Here is a 22037-nt window from a genome sequence, read left to right as displayed (position 1 = left end):
TAGACATGTCCAAAAAATCGTTTTGAATCGTATATTGTAATTATTTCAGATTGTTCTCGCTTTTTGATACGCATTCCGAGACATTGTCTCACAGCGCAACCAGCAATGTAATTCGAACCATTGTTGGCCCATTCTCGAATTGTCTCTTAATGTTTCGTTAATTAAATTAAATTAATTTCGTTAATTAAAAAATAATTTGTTTCTGCAACCTACCTTGAATGGGAGCATAGCGCAGCCTAACATGGCTACCGCTCCCCGGCCAATCAGAAGCTTCCATGATGGACGCAAAGCTAACGTCCTCTGCGTCCACATGGAAGATTGCCATAAAAACCCAGTGTGTAGCGATTGCGCATGCGCGTCTGCCATTTTAGAAACATTTAGAATCATTACGAATTTTCAGAAATATCCGAAATTTTGGGGTGAAAAAATCGGAAATACTTTCTATATCGAAGCGCCAGCGCCCCCTACTTTAGAAACGAGAATTGAAACTTTTTTTCATCGATTGGACATGCCTAATATATATCTATATATATAAAAGAGTGATGGAATCACGGCACCAGACAAAACAACAAAACTAAATATCCCACAACCTCGAAAATTGACAGCACAACTCCTCATCCACGCCTCAAGGTTGATACAACAAAAGGAAAAGAAAAATAAAGTCCTAATTAGAGGGAGAGGAATAATTGCTTTTATCCAATTGCTGCCAGTTAGAAGGCTAAGCTCCGCCCACTTGGTCTCCTAGCAACCCAATAAAAAAAACACTAAAAATAATTAAAAACACTAAAAAAATTAATACAATAAAATGCTATAATAACAGAAAATAACTAAAAAATAATACAAGAAAATAATAAAATATAATAAATAAAAAGATAACTTACAATAAAATTAATTTAAAAAATACAAATGACGTCAAATAAAAATTACACAACAATTTTTAACCAATACCACCACCACTTTGCCACAGCAACGCGTGGCCGGGCACAGTTAGTATATATATATATATATATATATATATATATATATATATATATATATAATATATGGAGAGGGCAGATGAGCTCCCTCTGTCAGCTCCAGCTCCTGACATGAAAAAAAACAAACATTTTTATTATTTATTTATTTTATTAATTATTTATATATTTACAACATTTATACCCAAATGCAATCATAAAAACAAAACAATATAGACCAATCCATTAATAGCATTGTTAAAACACATTATAAAAACGTATACATAATTAATTCCATTTGTCCGAGATCCTCATGCTTCAATTAATTAAATTAATTAATTATAATATTTATTATTATTATTATTATTATTGATATATTATTAATTTAAAATATTATTATTATTATTTAAAAATATATACAGTATATTCTTCCTTAAAAACGTAGATACAATTAATTCCATTCGTCCGAGATCCTCATGCTTCAATTAATTATAAGAATAATTAATTAATATTATTGATATATTATTATTTTAAAATATTATTATTATTATTTAAAAATATATACAGTATATTCTTCCTTAAAAACGTAGATACAATTAATTCCATTCGTCCGAGATCCTCATGCTTCAATTAATTATCATTAATTAATAATTATAATATTTATTATTATTATTATTATTATTGATATATTATTATTTTAAAATATTATTATTATTATTTAAAATATATACAATATATTCTTCCTTAAAAACGTAGATACAATTAATTCCATTCGTCCGAGATCCTCATGCTTCAATTAATTGTCATTAATTAATAATAAGAATAATTAATTAATATTATTGATATATTATTATTTTAAAATATTATTATTATTATTTAAAAATATATGCAATATATTCTTCCTTAAAATGTATATACAATTAAATCCATTCGTCCGAGATCCTCATGCTTCAATTAATTATCATTAACTAATTATAATATTAATTAATTATTATTATTGATATATTTTTATTTTAAAATATTATTATTATTCAAAATATATACAATATGTTCTTATTTATTGATATAGTATTATGTAAAATTATTATTATTATTATTATTATTATTAAAACATATAATATATTCATATTCTTATATACATATATAATTAGGATGATTAATATTAATTTTTGCAGCTGCGACAACTGGAAATGCAATGCGAACAGGAAGCGGAGGAGAAGCAGAGGTTGCTGGCCGAAAAGCGCGACCTGGAAGGACTTATCGCGACCTTATGTGAACAGGTAATGCCATGCAATGCTCTTAATGGCCACAAGGGGGACCCCAGAACAGGAAGTGGTCTGATTACATCAATTCACGGACAGGAAGTGGGCTGGGGAGATCATTTCTTGGATAGGCAAGGCTATGCAATACCCCAAATGGCCACAAGGGGGTCCTCAAACAGGAAGTGGCCTAATTACATCATTTCTCAAACAGGAAGTGGGCTGGTGATATCATTTCTTGGACAGGAAGTGGCCTGGGGAGATCATTTATTGGACAGGAAGTGGCCTGGGGAGATCATTTCTTGGACAGGAAGTGGCCTGGGGAGATCATTTCTTGGACAGGAAGTGGCCTGGGGAGATCATTTATTGGACAGGAAGTGGCCTGGGGAGATCATTTCTTGGACAGGAAGTGGCCTGGGGAGATCATTTCTTGGACAGGCAAGGCTATGCAATACCCCGAATGGCCACAAGGGGGCCCTCAAATAGGAAGTGGCCTGATTACATCAATTCCCAGACCGGAAGTGGCCTGGGAATGTCATTTCTTGGACAGGAAGTTGCCTGGGGAGATCATTTATTGGGCGGGCAAGGCTATGCAATACCCCAAATGGCCACAAGGGGGTCCTCAAACAGGAAGTCGCCTGATTACATCAATTTCTGGACAGGAAGTGGGCTGAGGATGTCATTTCTTGGACAGGAAGTGGCCTGGGGAGATCATTTCTTGGACTGGCAAGGCTATGCAATACCCCGAATGACCACAAGGGGGTCCTCAAACAGGAAGTGGCCTGATTACATCAATTTCTGGACCAGAAGTGGGCTGAGGATGTCATTTCTTGGACAGGAAGTGGTCTGGGGATGTCATTACTGTACAGGAAGTGGCCTGGGGATGTCAATTATGACAGGAAGTGACCTGGTGACATCACTTCCCAAACAGGAAAACGCTTCCTGGACAGGAGGTGGCCTGAGGATGTCATTTCCCAAACAGCAAGTTACTTCCCAGAGAGGAAGTGCCCTGGGGATGTCAATTATGACAGGAAATGGCCTGATTACATCAATTCTCAAACAGGAAGTGGGCTGGGAATGTCATTTTTTGAACAGGAAGTGGGCTTAGGATGTCATTTCCTTAACAGGAAGTCATTTCCCAGTCAGAAAGTGTCCTGGTAATGTCATTATTGCAGGAAGTGGATTAGGGATGTCACTTCCTAGACAGGAAATGGCCGGATTAAATCATTTCTGGATAGGAAGTGCCCTGGTGACATCACTTCCTAAACAGGAAGACACTCCCCAGACAGGAAGTAGCCTTGTGATGCCGTAAGTGGGCTGAAGATGTCATTTCTTGGACAGGCAAGGCTATGCAATACCCCGAATGGCCACAAGGGGGCCCTCAAACAGGAAGTGGCCTGATTACATCAATTTCTGGACCAGAAGTGGGCTGAGGATGTCATTTCTTGGACAGGAAGTGGCCTGGGAATGTCGTTTTAGGACAGGGAGTGGACTGGAGGTGTGGCTTCCCAGACAGGAAGTGACTCCCCAGACAGGAAGTGGGTGGGCAACTGGACTTCCTGCTTTTTCCCCACACAGGTGGGCCGCCGTGACTTTGAGGCGGAGAAGCGCCTTCGCCGGGACCTGAAGCGGAGCCGCGCCCTCCTGGCCGACGCCCAGCTCCTCCTCCAGGAAAGCTCTTCCGGGTCGGAAGCCGGGTCAACAGAGGTCAAAGGCGAGATGGAGAAGCTGCGCAGGCAGGTGAGTGACAGCAGGAAGGCATCCTCTCCCCTTGACTTCCCTTTAAGTCAGCCATTCAGTTAATTGAGTAATTAAGTTAACTAAGTAATTAAGTAAATTAAACCATTAAGTCGATTAAGCAGGTAATTAATAATTATTAATTGTTTATTAAGCAGTTTGTTAATAGTTGTTATTAAGCAATTATTAATTGAGTTAATTAAGCAATTAAATTAATCGAGTAAATGAGATACGAAGTAAGTTTATTAGGTAATTAAGCTAATTGAGTGGATAATTAAATTATTAATTAAGCTGTTAAGTAAATAAGAATTAAGCAATTGAGTAATTAAGTAATTAATTTTTAAGTTAATGAGTAAATTGAGTAATTAAGTTAATTAATTAACTGAGTAATTGTTATTATGTTAATTGAGTAATTAAGTTAATTAAGCAATGAATTGAGTAATTAAGTAATTGAGTAATTGTTAAGTTATTAAGTTCATTGAGTAATTAAGTTAATTCAGCAATCAACTAACTAAGTAATTAAGTACATGATGATGGATTAAGTCATTAAGTCATGTAATGAAGAAAGCAATTAGAGTAAGCAACTAATTAAGTCAACTAATTAAGGAATGACGTAAGTGCAAGTTAATTAAAATTAGATTAAGTAATTGATTAAGGATTTAGGTAAGTACACATTGATTGATTGAGTCATTATTTAATTAACTGCAAATTGATGAAGATAATGAACTAAGCCATCCTGAATGTTCTTCTCAACTTAATTTAGTATCTTAATTAACATAGTAAAGTAATTAATCATCTTAGTTAACTTTATATTAATTTTCATAATATAATAACCAAATTAATAACAAAATTAATTATCATAATTTATTTCTACCTTAACTGATGAACTTAATTAATCTGACTAGTCAGTTCCATCAAAAAGGTAATTAATTAAGGTATTAAATAAATTAATTATCATAATTTCTTTAACTGATGAACTTAATTAAGCTAACTAGTCAGTTCCATCAAAAGGTAATTTGTTAATTACCTTGAAGTTTAATTCAATTAAATTCCTCACTCTCCCGAAATTAAGGAACTATCTTAATTAAATTTTAATTAAATTAAATTAATGAACTTTTGAGTAATTATCTAAATTAGGTAACTTAATTATCAATGAGCAATTAATTAACTTTTCTAATAATTAACTAAATTAGGTAACTTAATGAATTAGGTAACAATGAATAACTTTTGCAAAATGAAAGCGTAAGAGAAGCAAAACAAAGGGGAGGTTGTGGAGGAGCCCTAATTTGCATAAATTAATATGCAAATTTTCCCTTTCCCAGTGGGAAGAGAGCATGGCTCGTTGTGCGGAAGCGCAGGAATTCTCAAAGGCGATTAACGTTGAACTGGAAGGACTTCGTTTGGAGTTGGAGAAGGTCACCCGGAACAAGAACTTGGTATCGGCCTCATTAGCATTAATTAGAAATTAATTATTTGCATTAATTTACATTTTGAATTGCGTTTATTAGTATCCCCTTTTGGGAGGGAGGAAAAAAATCCATTTTCTGCGACAGGGTCCATAGGCAAATTTTATGCAAATTTCCTTGTTTATGCAAATTTGCATTTGAAGTTCTGTGCAATTTGTATGCAAATCATGAACATCTGTAGGCAAATAGCCATGCAAATCCTCATGCAAACCTATGTAAATTTCCATGCAAATTCATATGCAAATGTGCGGGACAATTTTCATGAAACTTTATAAGCGTATTCAAACACATGCTGTATGTAAATATATATGCAAATTCCCATGCAAATGTCCAAGTAAATTTTCATGCTATATGTACATATATATGCAAATGTCCAAGCAACCCCACATTCAAATCTATGCAAATGTCCAGGCAAGCCCGCATGCTATATATGCAAATTCCCATGCAAATCCACATGACAATGTATGCAAATATATGCAAATTTATAGCCACATGGGCAGATGAATTCACATGTCGACCTATGCAAATTTATATGTAAATTTGTAAGCAAATTCCCATGCAAATGGCCTTGCATTTGTATGCAAATATATATGTGCAAGGAACCTCACATTCAAATTTATGTAAATAACCATGAATTCATATGCAAATTCAACTTTGTAAATCAATATGCAAATTCCCCTTGTAAATGTCCAGGCAAATTCACATGCTATATGCAAATATATATGCAAATCCCTATGCGAATGTCCAAGCAAATCCACATTCAAATATATGCAAATGAATGTGCAAATTCCCATGCAAATGTCATGCCAGGACAAATTCAAATTCATTTCCCAAGGAATTGGTCGTGCATTCATATGCAAATCCCCATGCAAATGAATATGCAGATGTGGTTTTATGTCAATTTGACAGTGCATAACATTTGCATATTTTAGGGTTGCATAATTTTTGCAAATTGGTATGCAGACTAGGGAAAACTGTGTTGCAAATTCCCAGGGAGGAGTCGGCATCAACGATGCAAATTTTTATGCAAATTTTTATGCAAATTTGAATGCAGGTGGATGAGCAGCTCTACCAACTGCAGCACGAGAAAGCGGATCTGCTGAAGCGCATCGACGAGGATCAGGAAGATCTGAACGACCTGATGGAGAAACACAAGGCCCTCATCGCACAGGTAACATATGCAAATATATGCAAATTTGTGTGAAAAATTCACAGGCCAATGTACGCAAATGTCCCGGCAATCATATGCAAATATTTGTATGCAAATGCACAGGAAAAATTCATATGCCATCGTATGAAAATGCCTGTTCATTTGTATGCAGATATATGCAAATTTGTATGCAAAGGTCAAGGCGAATTCATATGACAACGTATGCAAATATATATATGCAAATTTATAGGCAAATGGGCAGACGAATTCACATGCCAATGTATGCAAATTTATATGCAAATTCGTAAGCAAATATCCATGCATTCGTATGCAAATATATATGCAAATTCCCATGCAAAATACACATGTAAAACATATGCAATAGGTAAGCAAATAACCATGTAAATAGACATGCATTCATATGCAAATTGGAAAAATTCACATGCCAATGTATGCAAATGTCCCGGCAATCATATTCAAATATATGTATATTTGTATGCGAATGCACAGGAAAAATTCATATGCCATCGTATGAAAATGTCTGTTCATTTGTATGCATATATATGCAAATTTGTATGCAAATTCACGTGACAACATATGCAAATATATGTGCAAATTTATAGGCAAATGGGCAGAAGAATTCACATGTCAATGTAAGCAAATTTATATGCAAATTCGTAAGGAAATTCCTATGCAAATAGACATGTATTTATATGCAAATATATATGCAAATTCCCATGCAAATGTCCAGGCAATAGACATGCATTCATATGCAAATATATATGTACAATTGCATGCACATGTTCTGGAAAAATTAATATGCAAATGTCTGCAAATGTCCCTGCATTTGTATGCAAATGTTGTGAGGATATGCAAATGTCCTGGCAATCATATTCAAATATATGTATATTTGTATGCAAATGCACAGAAAAAAATCATATACCATTGCATGAATATGTCGTTCATTTGTATGCATATATATGCAAATTTGTATGCAAATTCACATGACACCGTATGCAAATTTATAGCCAAATGGGCAGACGAATTCACATGTCAAACTATGCAAATTTATATGCAAATTCCCATGCAAAATACACTTGCAAAACATATGCAAAAATTTATGCAAATTCCCATGCAAAACATATGCAATAGGCAAGCAAATAACCATGTAAATAAACATGAATTCACACGCAAATATATGCAAATTCCCATGCAAATGTTCAGGCCAAATATATATTCATATGCAAATATATATGTACAATTGCATGCACATGTTCTGGAAAAATTAATATGCAAATGTATGCAAATTTCCCTGCATTTGTATGCAAATATTATGAGGATATTTATGTTTGTGTTTATATTTAGTCTGCCAAGGATATTTCCCAAATCCAGGATCTTCAGGGTCAGCTGCAAGATTTGAAGAAAGAGAAGCAAAACCTTCAGGAAAAAGTAAGAAAAATAATAATTACTATTAATATAATATAATAAGGATGAAATAAAGTTAAAATATTATATAATAATGTAATGATATAAAATAAAAATATAATATGGATATAAATAAGGGAGTAGAATGCTCGTCTCCGGGCAGAATAGGGTCCCCCGGATACGGAGCCCCCAGAATAATATGTATTACAATAATATAATATAATAATATGATAAATAAAATAATAATATTGTATAATAATGTTTTTATAAAATATAATATTTATAGTATTTTTATAAAATAGAAAATAATATATATGTAAATAAGGGAGTGGAATGTTTGTCTCCGGGCAGAATAGGGTCCCCCGGATACGAAGCCCCCTGGAATAATATTTATTCATGTTGCACTTTGAAATGGTCATATGACTAATCAAACAAATAAATAATTAATAATTATTAATATGCATTATAATAATATAATATAGTAATAATGATGAAATAAAATTATAATATTGTTTAATAATGTAGTGATATAAAATAAAAATATAATATAGGGAGTAGAATGCTTGTCTCTGGGCAGAATAGGGTCCCCTGGATACGGAGCCCGCTGGAATAATATGCATTATAATAATATAATATAGTAATAATGATGAAATAAAATAATAATATTGTATAATAATGTAATGGTATAAAATATAAATATATATGTAAATAAGGAAGTAGAATGCTTGTCTCTGGGCAGAATACAGGCCCCCGGATATGGAACCCCCAGAAATATAATATGTATATAAATAAGGGAGTAGAATGCTTGTCTCTGGGTAGAATAGGGTCCCCCGGATACAGAGCCCCCTGAAATAATATGCATTATAATAATATAATATAATAATATAATATGATAAATAAAATAATAATATTGTATAATAATGTTTTAATAAAATATAATATTTATAATATTTTTATAAAATAAAAAAATAAAATATATGTAAATAAGGGAGTAGAATGCTTGTCTCCAGGCAGAATAGGGTCCCCTGGATATGGAGCTCCCTGGAATAATATGCATTATAATAATATAATATAGTAATACTGATGAAATAAAATTATAATATTGTATAATAATGTAATGGTATAAAATATAAATATAAATATATATGTAAATAAGGGAGTGGAATGCCTGTCTCTGGGCAGAATACAGGCACCCAGATACAAAACGCCCAGAATAATAATAATAATAATAATAATAATAATAATAATAATAATAATATAATATTGTATAAAAGTGTGATGATATATTACATAATATAATCTAATATAATATGACATATATGTAAATATGTAAATAAGGGAATCGAATGCTTGTCTCCGGGCAGAACAGGAACCCCCGGATACGGAGTTTAACCGGAATATTATGCATTGTAGTAATATAATATAAATGAAATAAAATAAAATAAAATAAAATAAAAATATTATATAATATTATATATGTGTGTGTGTGTGTGTGTTCCGGATACGGAGTCTGCTGGGTGCTTGTCTCCAGGCAGAATAGGGTCGCCAGGATACAGAGTCTGCCGAGTGCTTGTCTCCGCGCAGAATGGGGTCCCCTGGATACGGAGTTCCCCCAGAATAATATACATTATAGTAACAAAATATAGTAATGAAATGAAATAATAATATAAAATATAATATTGTATTTATAAATAGGGAAGTAGAATGCTTGTCTCTGGGCAGAATAGTGCCCGCCAGATAATGCGTCTCCCTGATGCTTGTCTCCGGGCAGAATAGTGTCCCCCGGATACAGCATCTGCTGGGTGCTGGTCTCCGGGCAGAACAGAGTCCCCTGGATACAGCATCTGCCGGGTGCATGTCTCTGGGCAGAATAGTTTTCCCCAGATACAGCATCTGCTGGGTGCTTGTCTCCATGCAGAATAATTTCTCTCTGATACGGCATCTGCCAGATGCTTGTCTCTGGGCAGAATAGTGTCCCCCGGATATGGCGTCTGTCGGGCAAAATAGAGTCTGCTGGGTGCTTGTCTCCGGGCAGAATAGTGTCCCCCGTATATGGCGCCTGCAGGGTGCTTGTCTCTGGGCAGAATAGTGTCCCCCGGATACAGAGTCTGCGGGGTGCTTGTCTCTGGGCAGAATAGTGTCCCCCGGATACGGAGTCTGCTGGGTGCTTGTCTCCGGGCAGAATAGTGTCCCCCGGATACGGAGTCTGCTGGGTGCTTGTCTCCGGGCAGAATAGTGTCCCCCGGATATGGCGTCTGTCGAGTGCTTGTCTCCGAGAAGAATAGTGTCCCCCTGATACGGCGCCTGTCGGGTGCTTGTCTCCGGGCAGAATAGTGTCCCCCGGATACGGAGTCTGCTGGGTGCTTGTCTCCGGGCAGAATAGTGTCCCCCGGATATGGCGTCTGTCGGGCAAAATAGTGTTCCCTGGATACGGAGTCTGCTGGGTGCTTGTCTCCGGGCAGAATAATGTCCCCCGGATATGGCGTCTGTCGGGCAAAATAGTGTTCCCTGGATACAGAGTCTGCTGGGTGCTTGTCTCCGGGCAAAATAGTGTCCCCCGGATACGGCATCCGTTGGGTGCTTGTCTCCGGGCAGAATAGTGTCGTCTGGATACGGAGTCTGCTGGCTGCTTGTCTCCGGGCAGAATAGTGTCCCCCGGATACGGAGTCTGCTGGGTGCTTGTCTCCGGGCAGAATAGTGTCCCCCGGATACGGAGTCTGCTGGGTGCTTGTCTCCGGGCAGAATAGTGTCCCCCGGAGACGGATCCCCATTTTGTTTGTGTCCCTTGTTCCTCAGCTGCAGGCCCTGGAGTCCCGCCTGAAGGGTCCCTGGGGTGACGGGCTGGCGGAGCGGTCGATCGTGAGCCGCCAGGAGGCCCTGATCCGTGAGCAGGAGAACAAGGCCGCCTTCCAGAGCGTCCAGGTCAAGCGCCTCGAGGTCAGCCCTATCAAATGCTTGTCTCCGGGCAGAACAGGATCCCCCGGATACGGATTTCCGCCGTAATATTACGCATTATAGTAATATAGTATAATATAAATATAATATATAATATAATATAAATCTATCTATCTAGATGCTGGTCCTGCGCTTGCGGGAGAGCCTGATCCGGGTGGGAGAAGAGGCGGAGCGAGGGAAGGAGAGCGAGCGGAGGGAGAAGGAGAACGCGGAGTACGCGTGGAGGCGCATGGAGGAGATGAAGGCCCAGATGCAGGAGCTGCAAGATCGGGAGAACCAGGCCCAGCACACACGGGTCCAGCTGGTAGGCATCATCATCATCATCGTCATCATCATCATCATCATGCTGCGGCAACAAAGGCCAATACGATCCCGCATTATTTTATTTTATTTTATTTTCATTATTATTTTTATTATTATTATTATTAAATTATTGTGTGATGCTGCGGCAACAAAGGCCAATACGATCCCGCATTAGTTTATTTTATTTTATTTTCATTATTATTATTATTATTATTATTATTAAATTATTGTGTGATGCTGCGGCAACAAAGGCCAATACGATCCCGCATTAGTTTATTTTATTTTATTTTCATTATTATTATTATTATTATTATTATTAAATTATTGTGTGATGCTGCGGCAACAAAGGCCAATACGATCTTGCATTATTATTATATTTATTTATTTATTTATTTATTTTTGTGTAATGCAGTGGCAACAAAGGCTAATACGATCCTGCATTATTTATTATTATTATTATTATTATTATTATTATTATTATTTATTAATTATTGTGTGATGCTGCAGCAACAAAGGCCAATACGATCCTGAATTATTATTATTATTATTATTGTTGTTGTTATTATTATTAAATTATTGTGTGATGCTGTGGCAACAAAGGCCAATACTATCTCGCATTATTTTATATTATTTTCATTATTGTTATTATTATTATTAAATTATTGTGTGATGCTGTGGCAACAAAGGCCAATATGATCCTGCATTATTTTATTATTATTAAATTATTGTGTGATGCTGCAGCAACAAAGGCCAATACTATCCTGAATTATTTTTTTATTATTATTATTATTTATTTTATTTTATTTTATTTTGTTATTATTATTATTATTAAATTATTGTGTGATGCTGCGGCAACAAAGCCCAATACGATCCCACATTATTTTATTTTATTTTATTTTCATTATTATTATTATTATTAAATTATTGTGTGATGCAACAAAGGCCAAAACGATCCCACATTATTTATTATTATTATTATTATTATTATTTTTAAATTATTGTGTGACGCTGCGGCAACAAAGGCCAATACGATCCCGCATTATTTTATTTTATTTTATTTTCATTATTATTATTATTAAATCATTGTGTGATGCTGCAGCAACAAAGGCCAAAACGATCCCACATTATTTATTATTATTATTATTATTATTATTATTATTATTAAATTATTGTGTGACGCTGCGGCAACAAAGCCCAATACGATCCCGCATTATTTTATTTTATTTTATTTTCATTATTATTATTATTAAATCATTGTGTGATGCTGCAGCAACAAAGGCCAATACGATCCTGCATTTTTTTATTTTTTTATTTATTAATTTTTGTGTGGCATTGTGGCAACAAAGGCCAATACGATCCTGAAATTTTATTATTATTATTATTATTATTATTATTATTATTATTTATTTTATTTTATTTTCGTTATTATTATTATCAAATTATTGTGTGATGCTGCGGCAACAAAGGCCAATACGATCCTGCATTATTTTATATTATTATTATTATTATTATTATTATTATTAATGAATTATTGTGTGAATCTGTGGCAACAAAGGCTAATACGATCCTGCATTATTTTATTATTATTATTATTATTATTATTATTATTATTAAATTATTGTGTGAATCTGTGGCAACAAAGGCCAATATGATCCTGCATTATTTATTATTATTATTATTATTATTATTATTATTATTATCATTATTATTATTATTATTATTGTGTGATGCTGCGGCAACAAAGGCCAATATGATTATTATATTTATTATTAATATTAATATTTTATTACTATTATAATGTTATTATATACTACTATTATTAATATTATTGTGTGGCATTGTGGCAACAAAGGCCAATACAATCCTACATTATTATTATTATTATTATTATTATTATTATTATTATTATTATTTATCCAGGAGAAGCAAGTGGACGAATTATCGGCAGTGAGGCAGACGCTTCAAGCAGACCTGGAGACGGCCATTCGGCGCATTGCGGATTTGCAGGCCGCTCTGGAAGAAGTGAGATCGAGCGACGAAGATGAAAGCGATACGGAAAGGTGGGAAGCTTAATCAATACCCAATAACCAATCAATAATCAATATCCGATACAGACCAATAATCAATACCCAATACTGATCAATAATCAATATCTGATACAGACCAATAATCAATACCCAGTACTGATCAATAATCAATATCCAATCAATAATCAATATCCAATATGGATCAATAATCAATATCCAATATTATCAATAAATATCCAATACTAATCAAAGAGCAATAACCAATCAATAATCAATATACGATACAGACCAATAATCAATATCCAATACTGATCAATAATCAATATCCAATCAATAATAAGTATTCAATATGGTTCAATAAATATCCAATATTATCAATACATATCCAAGCGATAACCAATCAATAATCAATATTCAATACCAACCAATTATCAATACGCAGTTTTCAACTGATCAATTATACTCAGCCCAATGCTTATCGATAAATATCCAATACTGAGGAAAATTCATCCAAATCCAATACAGACCAGTAATCAATATCCAATCAATCATTATCAAATACCATCAATAATACCATCAATAATAATCAATACACAATACCAACCAATAATTAATATCCAATTCATACACAATTTATCACAATTCCAATTAATAAATATCCAAGACTGATGAATACAGATCAATAAACAATATGCAAAACCGATCAATGATCAATATCCAATACTGGTGAATAAACAATATAAATAACAATTAATATTCAATATCCTATCCTGATGAATTATAAATATCATACCAATCAATCAGTATCCAATACTGGTGAATAATCAAGATCAAATATCAATCAATAATCAATATACATGAATAATCAATCTCTAACAGCAACCAATGATCAATACCCAATAGTGATGAAAAATCAATATCTAATGCTTTTGAAAAATCAATATAACAATGATCAATACACAATAGTGATGAGTAATAAATATACTAATCAATATCCAATCCTGGGGAATAATTAGTATCCAATACCAATCAATAATCAATATCCAACTGGTGAATAATCAATATCTAACATCAACCAATGGTTAATATCCAATACTGATCAGTAATTCAATAGTGATCAATAATCAATATACAGCACTGATCAATAACCTAATACTGATCAATAATCAATATAAAACACTAATCAATAACCTAATACTGATCAATAACCAATATACAATACTGATCAATAACCCAATACTGATCAATAATCAGTATACAACACTGACCAATAACCCAATACTGATCAATAACCTATATACAACACTGATCAATAACCCAATACTGATCAATAACAAATATACAGTACGTATCAATAAATCAATACTGATCAATAACCAATATACAATACTGATCAATAACCAACACTGGTCAATAACCAACCCAATACTGATCAATAACAAATATCCAATACTGATCAATAACAAATATCCAATACTGATCAATAACAAATATCCAATACTGATCAATAACCCAATACTGATCAATAACAAATATCCAATACTGATCAATAACCCCATACTGATCAATAATCAATACCCAATACTGATCAATAACCAATATACAATACTGATCAGTAACCCAATACTGATCAATAATCAATAAACAACACTGACCAATAACCCAATATTGATCAATAACCAACACTGATCAATAACAACCCAATACTGATCAATAACAAATATACAACACTGATCAATAACCCAATACTGATCGATAACAAATATCCAATATTGATCAATAACCCAATACTGATCAATAACCTAATATTGATCAATAACCAATATCCAATACTGATCAATAACCCAATACTGATCAATAATCAATATACAACACTGATCAATAACCCAATAGTGATGAATAATAAATATCTAATACTAATCAATAACCCAATACTGATCGATAACAAATATCCAATATTGATCAATAACCCAATACTGATCAATAACCTAATATTGATCCATAACCAATATCCAATACTGATCAATAACCCAATACTGATCAATAATCAATATACAACACTGATCAATAAACTATACTGATCAAATAACAAATATACAACACTGATCAATAACCTAATATTGATCAATAATTAATATCCAATACTGATCAATAACCCAATACTGATCAATAATCAATCATTGCTTTCTGTCCCCTTCTGCAGCGTCCACACGGCCAGGGAATCGCTGACCTCCAGGATGGACACGTGAGTCTGAACCGTGTCAATCAAATAGATTGATTGACTGATCGATTGATTATATTGATTGATTGATTGATTGATTGATTTCCTCCTTCCAGGGAGAGCGTGGGATCCTCTTCGATCAGCGTCCACTCCTGGCGGTCAACCTGGAGTGACCTCAGGTGATCTAGTCCTATTTGCATATATTTGAATGCATTTAAATGTATTTTAATATATATTTTTTAAAATATTTTGATTATATAATTTAATATTTTGAATTATTATATTTTTACATATTTTATATGATTATATATTGTACATATTTTATATTAATATATATTTTACATACTTGCATATTTTATATTATTATGCCTTTTTACCTATTTTACATATTTTATATTATTATATATTTTAAATATTGTTACATATTTTATACTAATTTTTGCAAATTTGCATATTTTATATTATTATCTTTTTACATATTTTACATGTTTTATATTATTATATCTTTTTACATAATTTACATATTTTATATTATTATATATTTTAAATATTGTTACATATTTTATAATAATATTTTTTGCATATTTGCATATTTTATATTATTATATCTTTTACATATTTTACATATTTTATATTATTATATTTTTTAAATATTTTAGATATTTTATACTAATATTTTTTTGCATATTTGCATATTTTATATTATTATCTTTTTACATATTTTACATATTTTATATTGTTATATATTTTACATATTTTTACATATTTTATTATATTACATACTGTTACATATTTTATATTTTAATATTTTTACATATTTTATATTATTATATCTTTTTACATATTTTACATATTTTTATTATTATATCTTTTTACATATTTTACGTATTTTATATTATTATATCTTTTTACATATGTTATATTGTTATATATTTTCCATATTTTGCATATTTTATATTATTATATTTTACATATTTTTGCATATTTTAGTAGATTACATAGATTACATATTATTATTATAGTATATTATTATATTATAGTAGATTACATATTATTATAGTAAAAGTATAATAATAATAGTAAAAGTATAATAATATAAGTATAATAAATAGTAAAAGTATAATAATAAAAATATGTAAAATATAAAATATGTAAAATATTTAAAATATGCATAATATATAAAATGTAAACATATATAAAATATATAAAATATAAGATATGTCAAAATAGTAAAAGTATAATAATATAAAATATGTAAAAATATAATGGAATAAAATACGTGAAATATATAAAAATATAAAATGTAAAAATATGTAAAAAGATATAATAATATAAAAATATAAAATATGTAAAATATGTAAAAATATAATGAAATAAAATATGTAAAATATAAAATATAAAATATGTAAAATATGCAGAAATATAATGAAATAAAATATGTAAAATATGAAATATAAAATATGTAAAATATGCAGAAATATAATAATAAAAATATGTAAAATATGAAATATAAAATATTTAAAATATGCAGAAATATAATAATAAAAATATGTAAAATATAAAATATAAAATATTTAAAATATGCATAATATATAAAATATCTCTCCAGCCGCTCTTTTCTTATTTTCATTATATATATATATATATATATATATATATATATATATAAAAATAAGAAAAGAGCGGCTGGAGAGATTTTTCTCCTTGGCAACAGGGATGCGGTTGCCGTGGCAACCTGAGCCCGGGGATTGTTTTGCAAAAGCGGAGGAAGAGGGAAAAATAAGAAGTCTTGCAGCTTTCCCATTATTATTATTATTATTATTATTATTATTATTATTATTATTATTATTATTATTCGCGGCTGAATAAACCAACGCCTCCTTCCAAAAAATGCATTTGCACAAGGTTAAGCATTAGCCACATTCAAAGCAAAAAAAAAATTCAATTTAATGTGCATTTAATGTACATTTAGGTACATGTAATGCAAAAAATAAAAATAAAAATCCATTTAAATATTGCATTTATGTGCATTTTACATTTGCAATGCATTAGATAGATGTGTGTGTGTGTATTCTGATAAAAATAATAGTAATAATATGTATTTTTGTTCCAATAATAATAATAATAATAACAATAATAATATTGTTTCAATAATAATGATAATAACAATATGTATTTTTGTTTAGATAATAATAATATGTATTTTTGTTCCTATAATAATAATGATCATCATATGTATTTTTGTTCCAATAATAATAATAATAATAATAATAATAATAATAATAATAATAATATGTATTTTTGTTCCAATAATATTCATAATAATAATATGTATTTTTATTCCCAAAATAATAATAATAATATGTATTTTTGTTCCTATAATAATAATGATCATCATATGTATTTTTGTTCCAATAATAATAATAATAATAATAATATGTATTTTTGTTCCAATAATATTCATAATAATAATATGTATTTTTATTCCCAAAATAATAATAATATGTATTTTTGTTCCTATAATAATAATGATCATCATATGTATTTTTGTTCCAATAATAATAATAATAATAATATGTATTTTTGTTCCTATAATAATAATGATCATCAGATGTATTTTTGTTCCAATAATAATAATAATAATAATAATAATATGTATTTTTGTTCCAATAATATTCATAATAATAATATGTATTTTTATTCCCAAAATAATAATAATAATAATATGTATTTTTGTTCCTATAATAATAATAATAATAATATGTATTTTTGTTCCAATAATAATAATAATAATAATAATAATATGTATTTTTGTTCCAATAATATTCATAATAATAATATGTATTTTTATTCCCAAAATAATAATAATAATATGTATTTTTGTTCCAATCATTTTATATATATATATATAGAGAGAGAGAGAGAGAGAGAGAGAGAGATGAGTGTGTGTGAGTGCTGATAAAAATAATGTATTTTGTTCCGATAATAATAATAACCATAATAAAAATTTTGTTTCCATAATAATGATATCAACAATATGTATTTTTGTTCTGATAATAAAAATAATAATATTTTTGTTCTGATAATAATAATAATAATAATAATAATAATAATAATAATTTTGTTCTAATAATAATAATATGTATTTTTGTTCCCATAATAATAATAATAATAATAATAATAATAATAATAATAATAATATGTATTTTGTTCTCATAATAATAATAATAATATGTATTTTTGTTCTAATAATAATAATAATAATAATAATAATAATATGTATTTTCCCAATAATAATAATATGTATTTTTGTTCCGATAATAATAATAATAATAATAATAATAATAATAATATGTATGTTTGTTCCAATAATAATAATAATTATAATAATATTTTTGTTCCCAAAATAATAATAATAATAATAATAATATGTATGTTTGTTCCAATAATAATAATAATAATAATAATAAAATAATAATAATAAAATATCCCATGATAATAATAATATGTATTTTTATTCCCAAAATAATAATAATAATATGTATTTTTCCAACAATGATAATATGTATTTTTGTTCCGATAATAATAATAATAATATGTATTTTTGTTCCGATAATATTTTTGTTCCCAAAATAATAATAATAATAATAATAATAATAATAATAATAATAATAATAATAATAATATGTTTTTTTTTTCCAATTGCAGCAAAGATCCGGAAAGGAGATCCGTCGCTAGCATTTGCACGGGGAAAATTGGTGCAAACGTGCAAAGAGAAGGAGGGGAATCGTGCAAATCGCCCCGCTCTGCCTCTTCGTTCGCTCTTTCCGAATACGTCGAGGAATTGCGCCGGAAAAGGTTGAAAGAGGAAGAACTGGGGGACCCCGGCCCCAATTTGCCCATTTATCAGACCACCGGAGCCTCCGTTTTGAGAAGGAGCCGCCCCGTGCAAGGGAACGACGACTCGTGCGAAGCCCTTGTGCGAAACGTGCAAGGCGAGGCGGCCGCTTCGTTGCAAGCGAAACCCTGGAAGAGTTCGTTGGAGGAGATCAGAGAAGTGGAGAAACCCAAACCGGCGTTGAAATTCGGCTCGTGCGAATCCCTCGTGCGAGACGTGCAAAACGTGCAAAACGAGGCGGCCGCTTCCGTGCAAGCCAAGCCATGGAAGAGTTCACTAGAAGAAATTAGAGAATTGGATAAACCAATATACTCGTGCAAATCCCTCGTGCGAGACGTGCAAAACGTGCAAAACGTGCAAAATGAGGCGGCCACTTCCGTGCAAGCCAAACCATGGAAGAGTTCATTGGAAGAAATTAGAGAATTTCAGAATCCGATATTCAACTCGTGCAAATCCCTCGTGCGAGACGTGCAAAACGTGCAAAACGTGCAAAACGAGGCTGCCACTTCCGTGCAAGCCAAACCAGGGAAGAGTTCACTAGAAGAAATAAGGGAATTTCAAAATCCGATATTCAACTCGTGCAAATCCCTTGTGCGAGACGTGCAAAACGTGCAAAACGAGGCGGCCGCTTCTGTGCAAACCAAACCATGGAGAAGTTCATTGGAAGAAATTAGAGAATTTGATCAACCAATATATGGCCCGTGCAAATCCCTCGTGCGAGACATGCAAAACGTGCAAAACGAGGCGGCTGCTTCCGTGCAAACCAAACCATGGAAAAGTTCATTGGAAGAAATAAGGGAATCTCAGAATCCGATGTTCAACTCGTGCAAATCCCTCGTGCGAGACGTGCAAAACGTGCAAAACGTGCAAAACGAGGCGGCCGCTTCCGTGCAAACCAAACCATGGAGGAGTTCATTGGAAGAAATTAGAGAATTGGATCAACCAATATACGGCCCGTGCAAATCCCTCGTGCGAGACGTGCAAAACGTGCAAAACGAGGCGGCCGCTTCCGTGCAAACCAAACCGTGGAAAAGTTCATTGGAAGAAATAAGGGAATCTCAGAATCCGACGTTCGACTCGTGCAAATCCCTCGTGCGAGGCGAAGAAATGACCGGGTTGGTGGGGACGAAGCCCTTGGTCTTCCAAAGCCGGCGCTTCGGGCGGGAGGCGGACCCCCGCGACGACTTCCCTCCGGCCATCCGGACGCCGTCCAGGAGCCCCCGGAGGGACGGTCAGCGGCCCATGAGCGTCCACTTCGAGGACGAGGTCAAGGCCATGTTGGGGCCCAAGGACGACGACGACGCGGGCTCCTCCTCCTCCTCCTCCTCCTCCTCGTCCGGGTCCGTGGTGTCCTTCAAGGGTCAAGCGTCCAGGGCTGACCACCGGTCGGAGGCCGAAGGGAAAGAGGATGACGTCCACAGCATCATGAGGAAGTACCTGGGCAAGGAGTGAGGTCAGTAGTAATAGTGAACAGTGAGTATGAATATAATAGTGAATATTAAGTGTCCAGTAGTGCATCCAATATGACCCATAGTGCATCTGAACCGTCTACTAGTGCATCTAAAGCAACCAATGGTCATCTAGTGTCCAACACTGCATCCAGTGTGACCAATAGTGTATCCAAAGTGATCAATAGTGAATCCAGAGTAACTAATAGTGCGACCAGTAGTGCACCTGAATGGTCTAATAGTGCATCCAAAGTGACCAATATTGTGACCAATAGTGCATAATAGTGCATCTAAAGCGACCAATGGTGCATCTAGAGACCAATAGTGCATCTAAAATGACCAACAATGTATAAAGTGACCAATAGTGCATCCAATGTGACCAATAGTGAGACCAATAGTGCACCTGAATGGTCTAATGGTGCATCCAAAGTGACCAATAGTGTGACCAATAGTGAGACCAATGTGACCAATAGTGAGATCAATAGTGCACCTGAATGGTCTAATAGTGCATCCAAAGTGACCAATAGTGTGACCAATAGTGAGACCAATGTGACCAATAGTGAGATCAATAGTGCATCTGAATGGTCTAATGGTGCATCCAAAGCGACCAATAGTGTGACCAATAGTGAGACCAATATGACCAATAGTGAGATCAATAGTGCACCTGAATGGTCTAATGGTGCATCCAAAGCGACCAATAGTGTGACCAATAGTGAGACCAATATGACCAATAGTGAGATCAATAGTGCACCTGAATGGTCTAATGGTGCATCCAAAGCGACCAATAGTGTGACCAATAGTGAGACCAATATGACCAATAGTGAGATCAATAGTGCACCTGAATGGTCTAATGGTGCATCCAAAGCGACCAATAGTGTGACCAATAGTGAGACCAATATGACCAATAGTGAGATCAATAGTGCACCTGAATGGTCTAATGGTGCATCCAAAGCGACCAATAGTGTGACCAATAGTGAGACCAATATGACCAATAGTGAGATCAATAGTGCACCTGAATGGTCTAATAGTGCATCCAAAGTGACCAATAGTGTGACCAATAGTGAGACCAATGTAACCAATAGTGAGATCAATAGTGCACCTGAATGGTCTAATAGTGCATCCAAAGTGACCAATAGTGTGACCAATAGTGAGACCAATGTAACCAATAGTGAGATCAATAGTGCACCTGAATGGT

General features: G+C 32.8%; 1 protein-coding gene across 1 annotated transcript in view; it reads left to right on the top strand.

Moving 5' to 3' along the window:
* The window catches only part of myo18b (myosin XVIIIB), an 84469-nt gene that overhangs the window by 52216 nt on the left and 10216 nt on the right, over positions 1-22037 (top strand). The window contains 11 exon segments of the mRNA XM_062966572.1: positions 2129-2233; positions 3791-3952; positions 5272-5385; positions 6470-6586; positions 7931-8014; positions 10787-10927; positions 11064-11249; positions 13169-13308; positions 15479-15520; positions 15613-15675; positions 19205-20847. Of these exon segments, the coding sequence (XP_062822642.1) occupies positions 2129-2233; positions 3791-3952; positions 5272-5385; positions 6470-6586; positions 7931-8014; positions 10787-10927; positions 11064-11249; positions 13169-13308; positions 15479-15520; positions 15613-15675; positions 19205-20846 (2796 nt within the window). The 3' untranslated portion in view covers position 20847.

The sequence above is a fragment of the Anolis carolinensis genome, unplaced genomic scaffold (assembly GCF_035594765.1).
Source record: "Anolis carolinensis isolate JA03-04 unplaced genomic scaffold, rAnoCar3.1.pri scaffold_24, whole genome shotgun sequence".
Classification (NCBI taxonomy): domain Eukaryota; kingdom Metazoa; phylum Chordata; class Lepidosauria; order Squamata; family Dactyloidae; genus Anolis; species Anolis carolinensis.
This window is presented reverse-complemented; position numbering and strand designations above follow the sequence as displayed.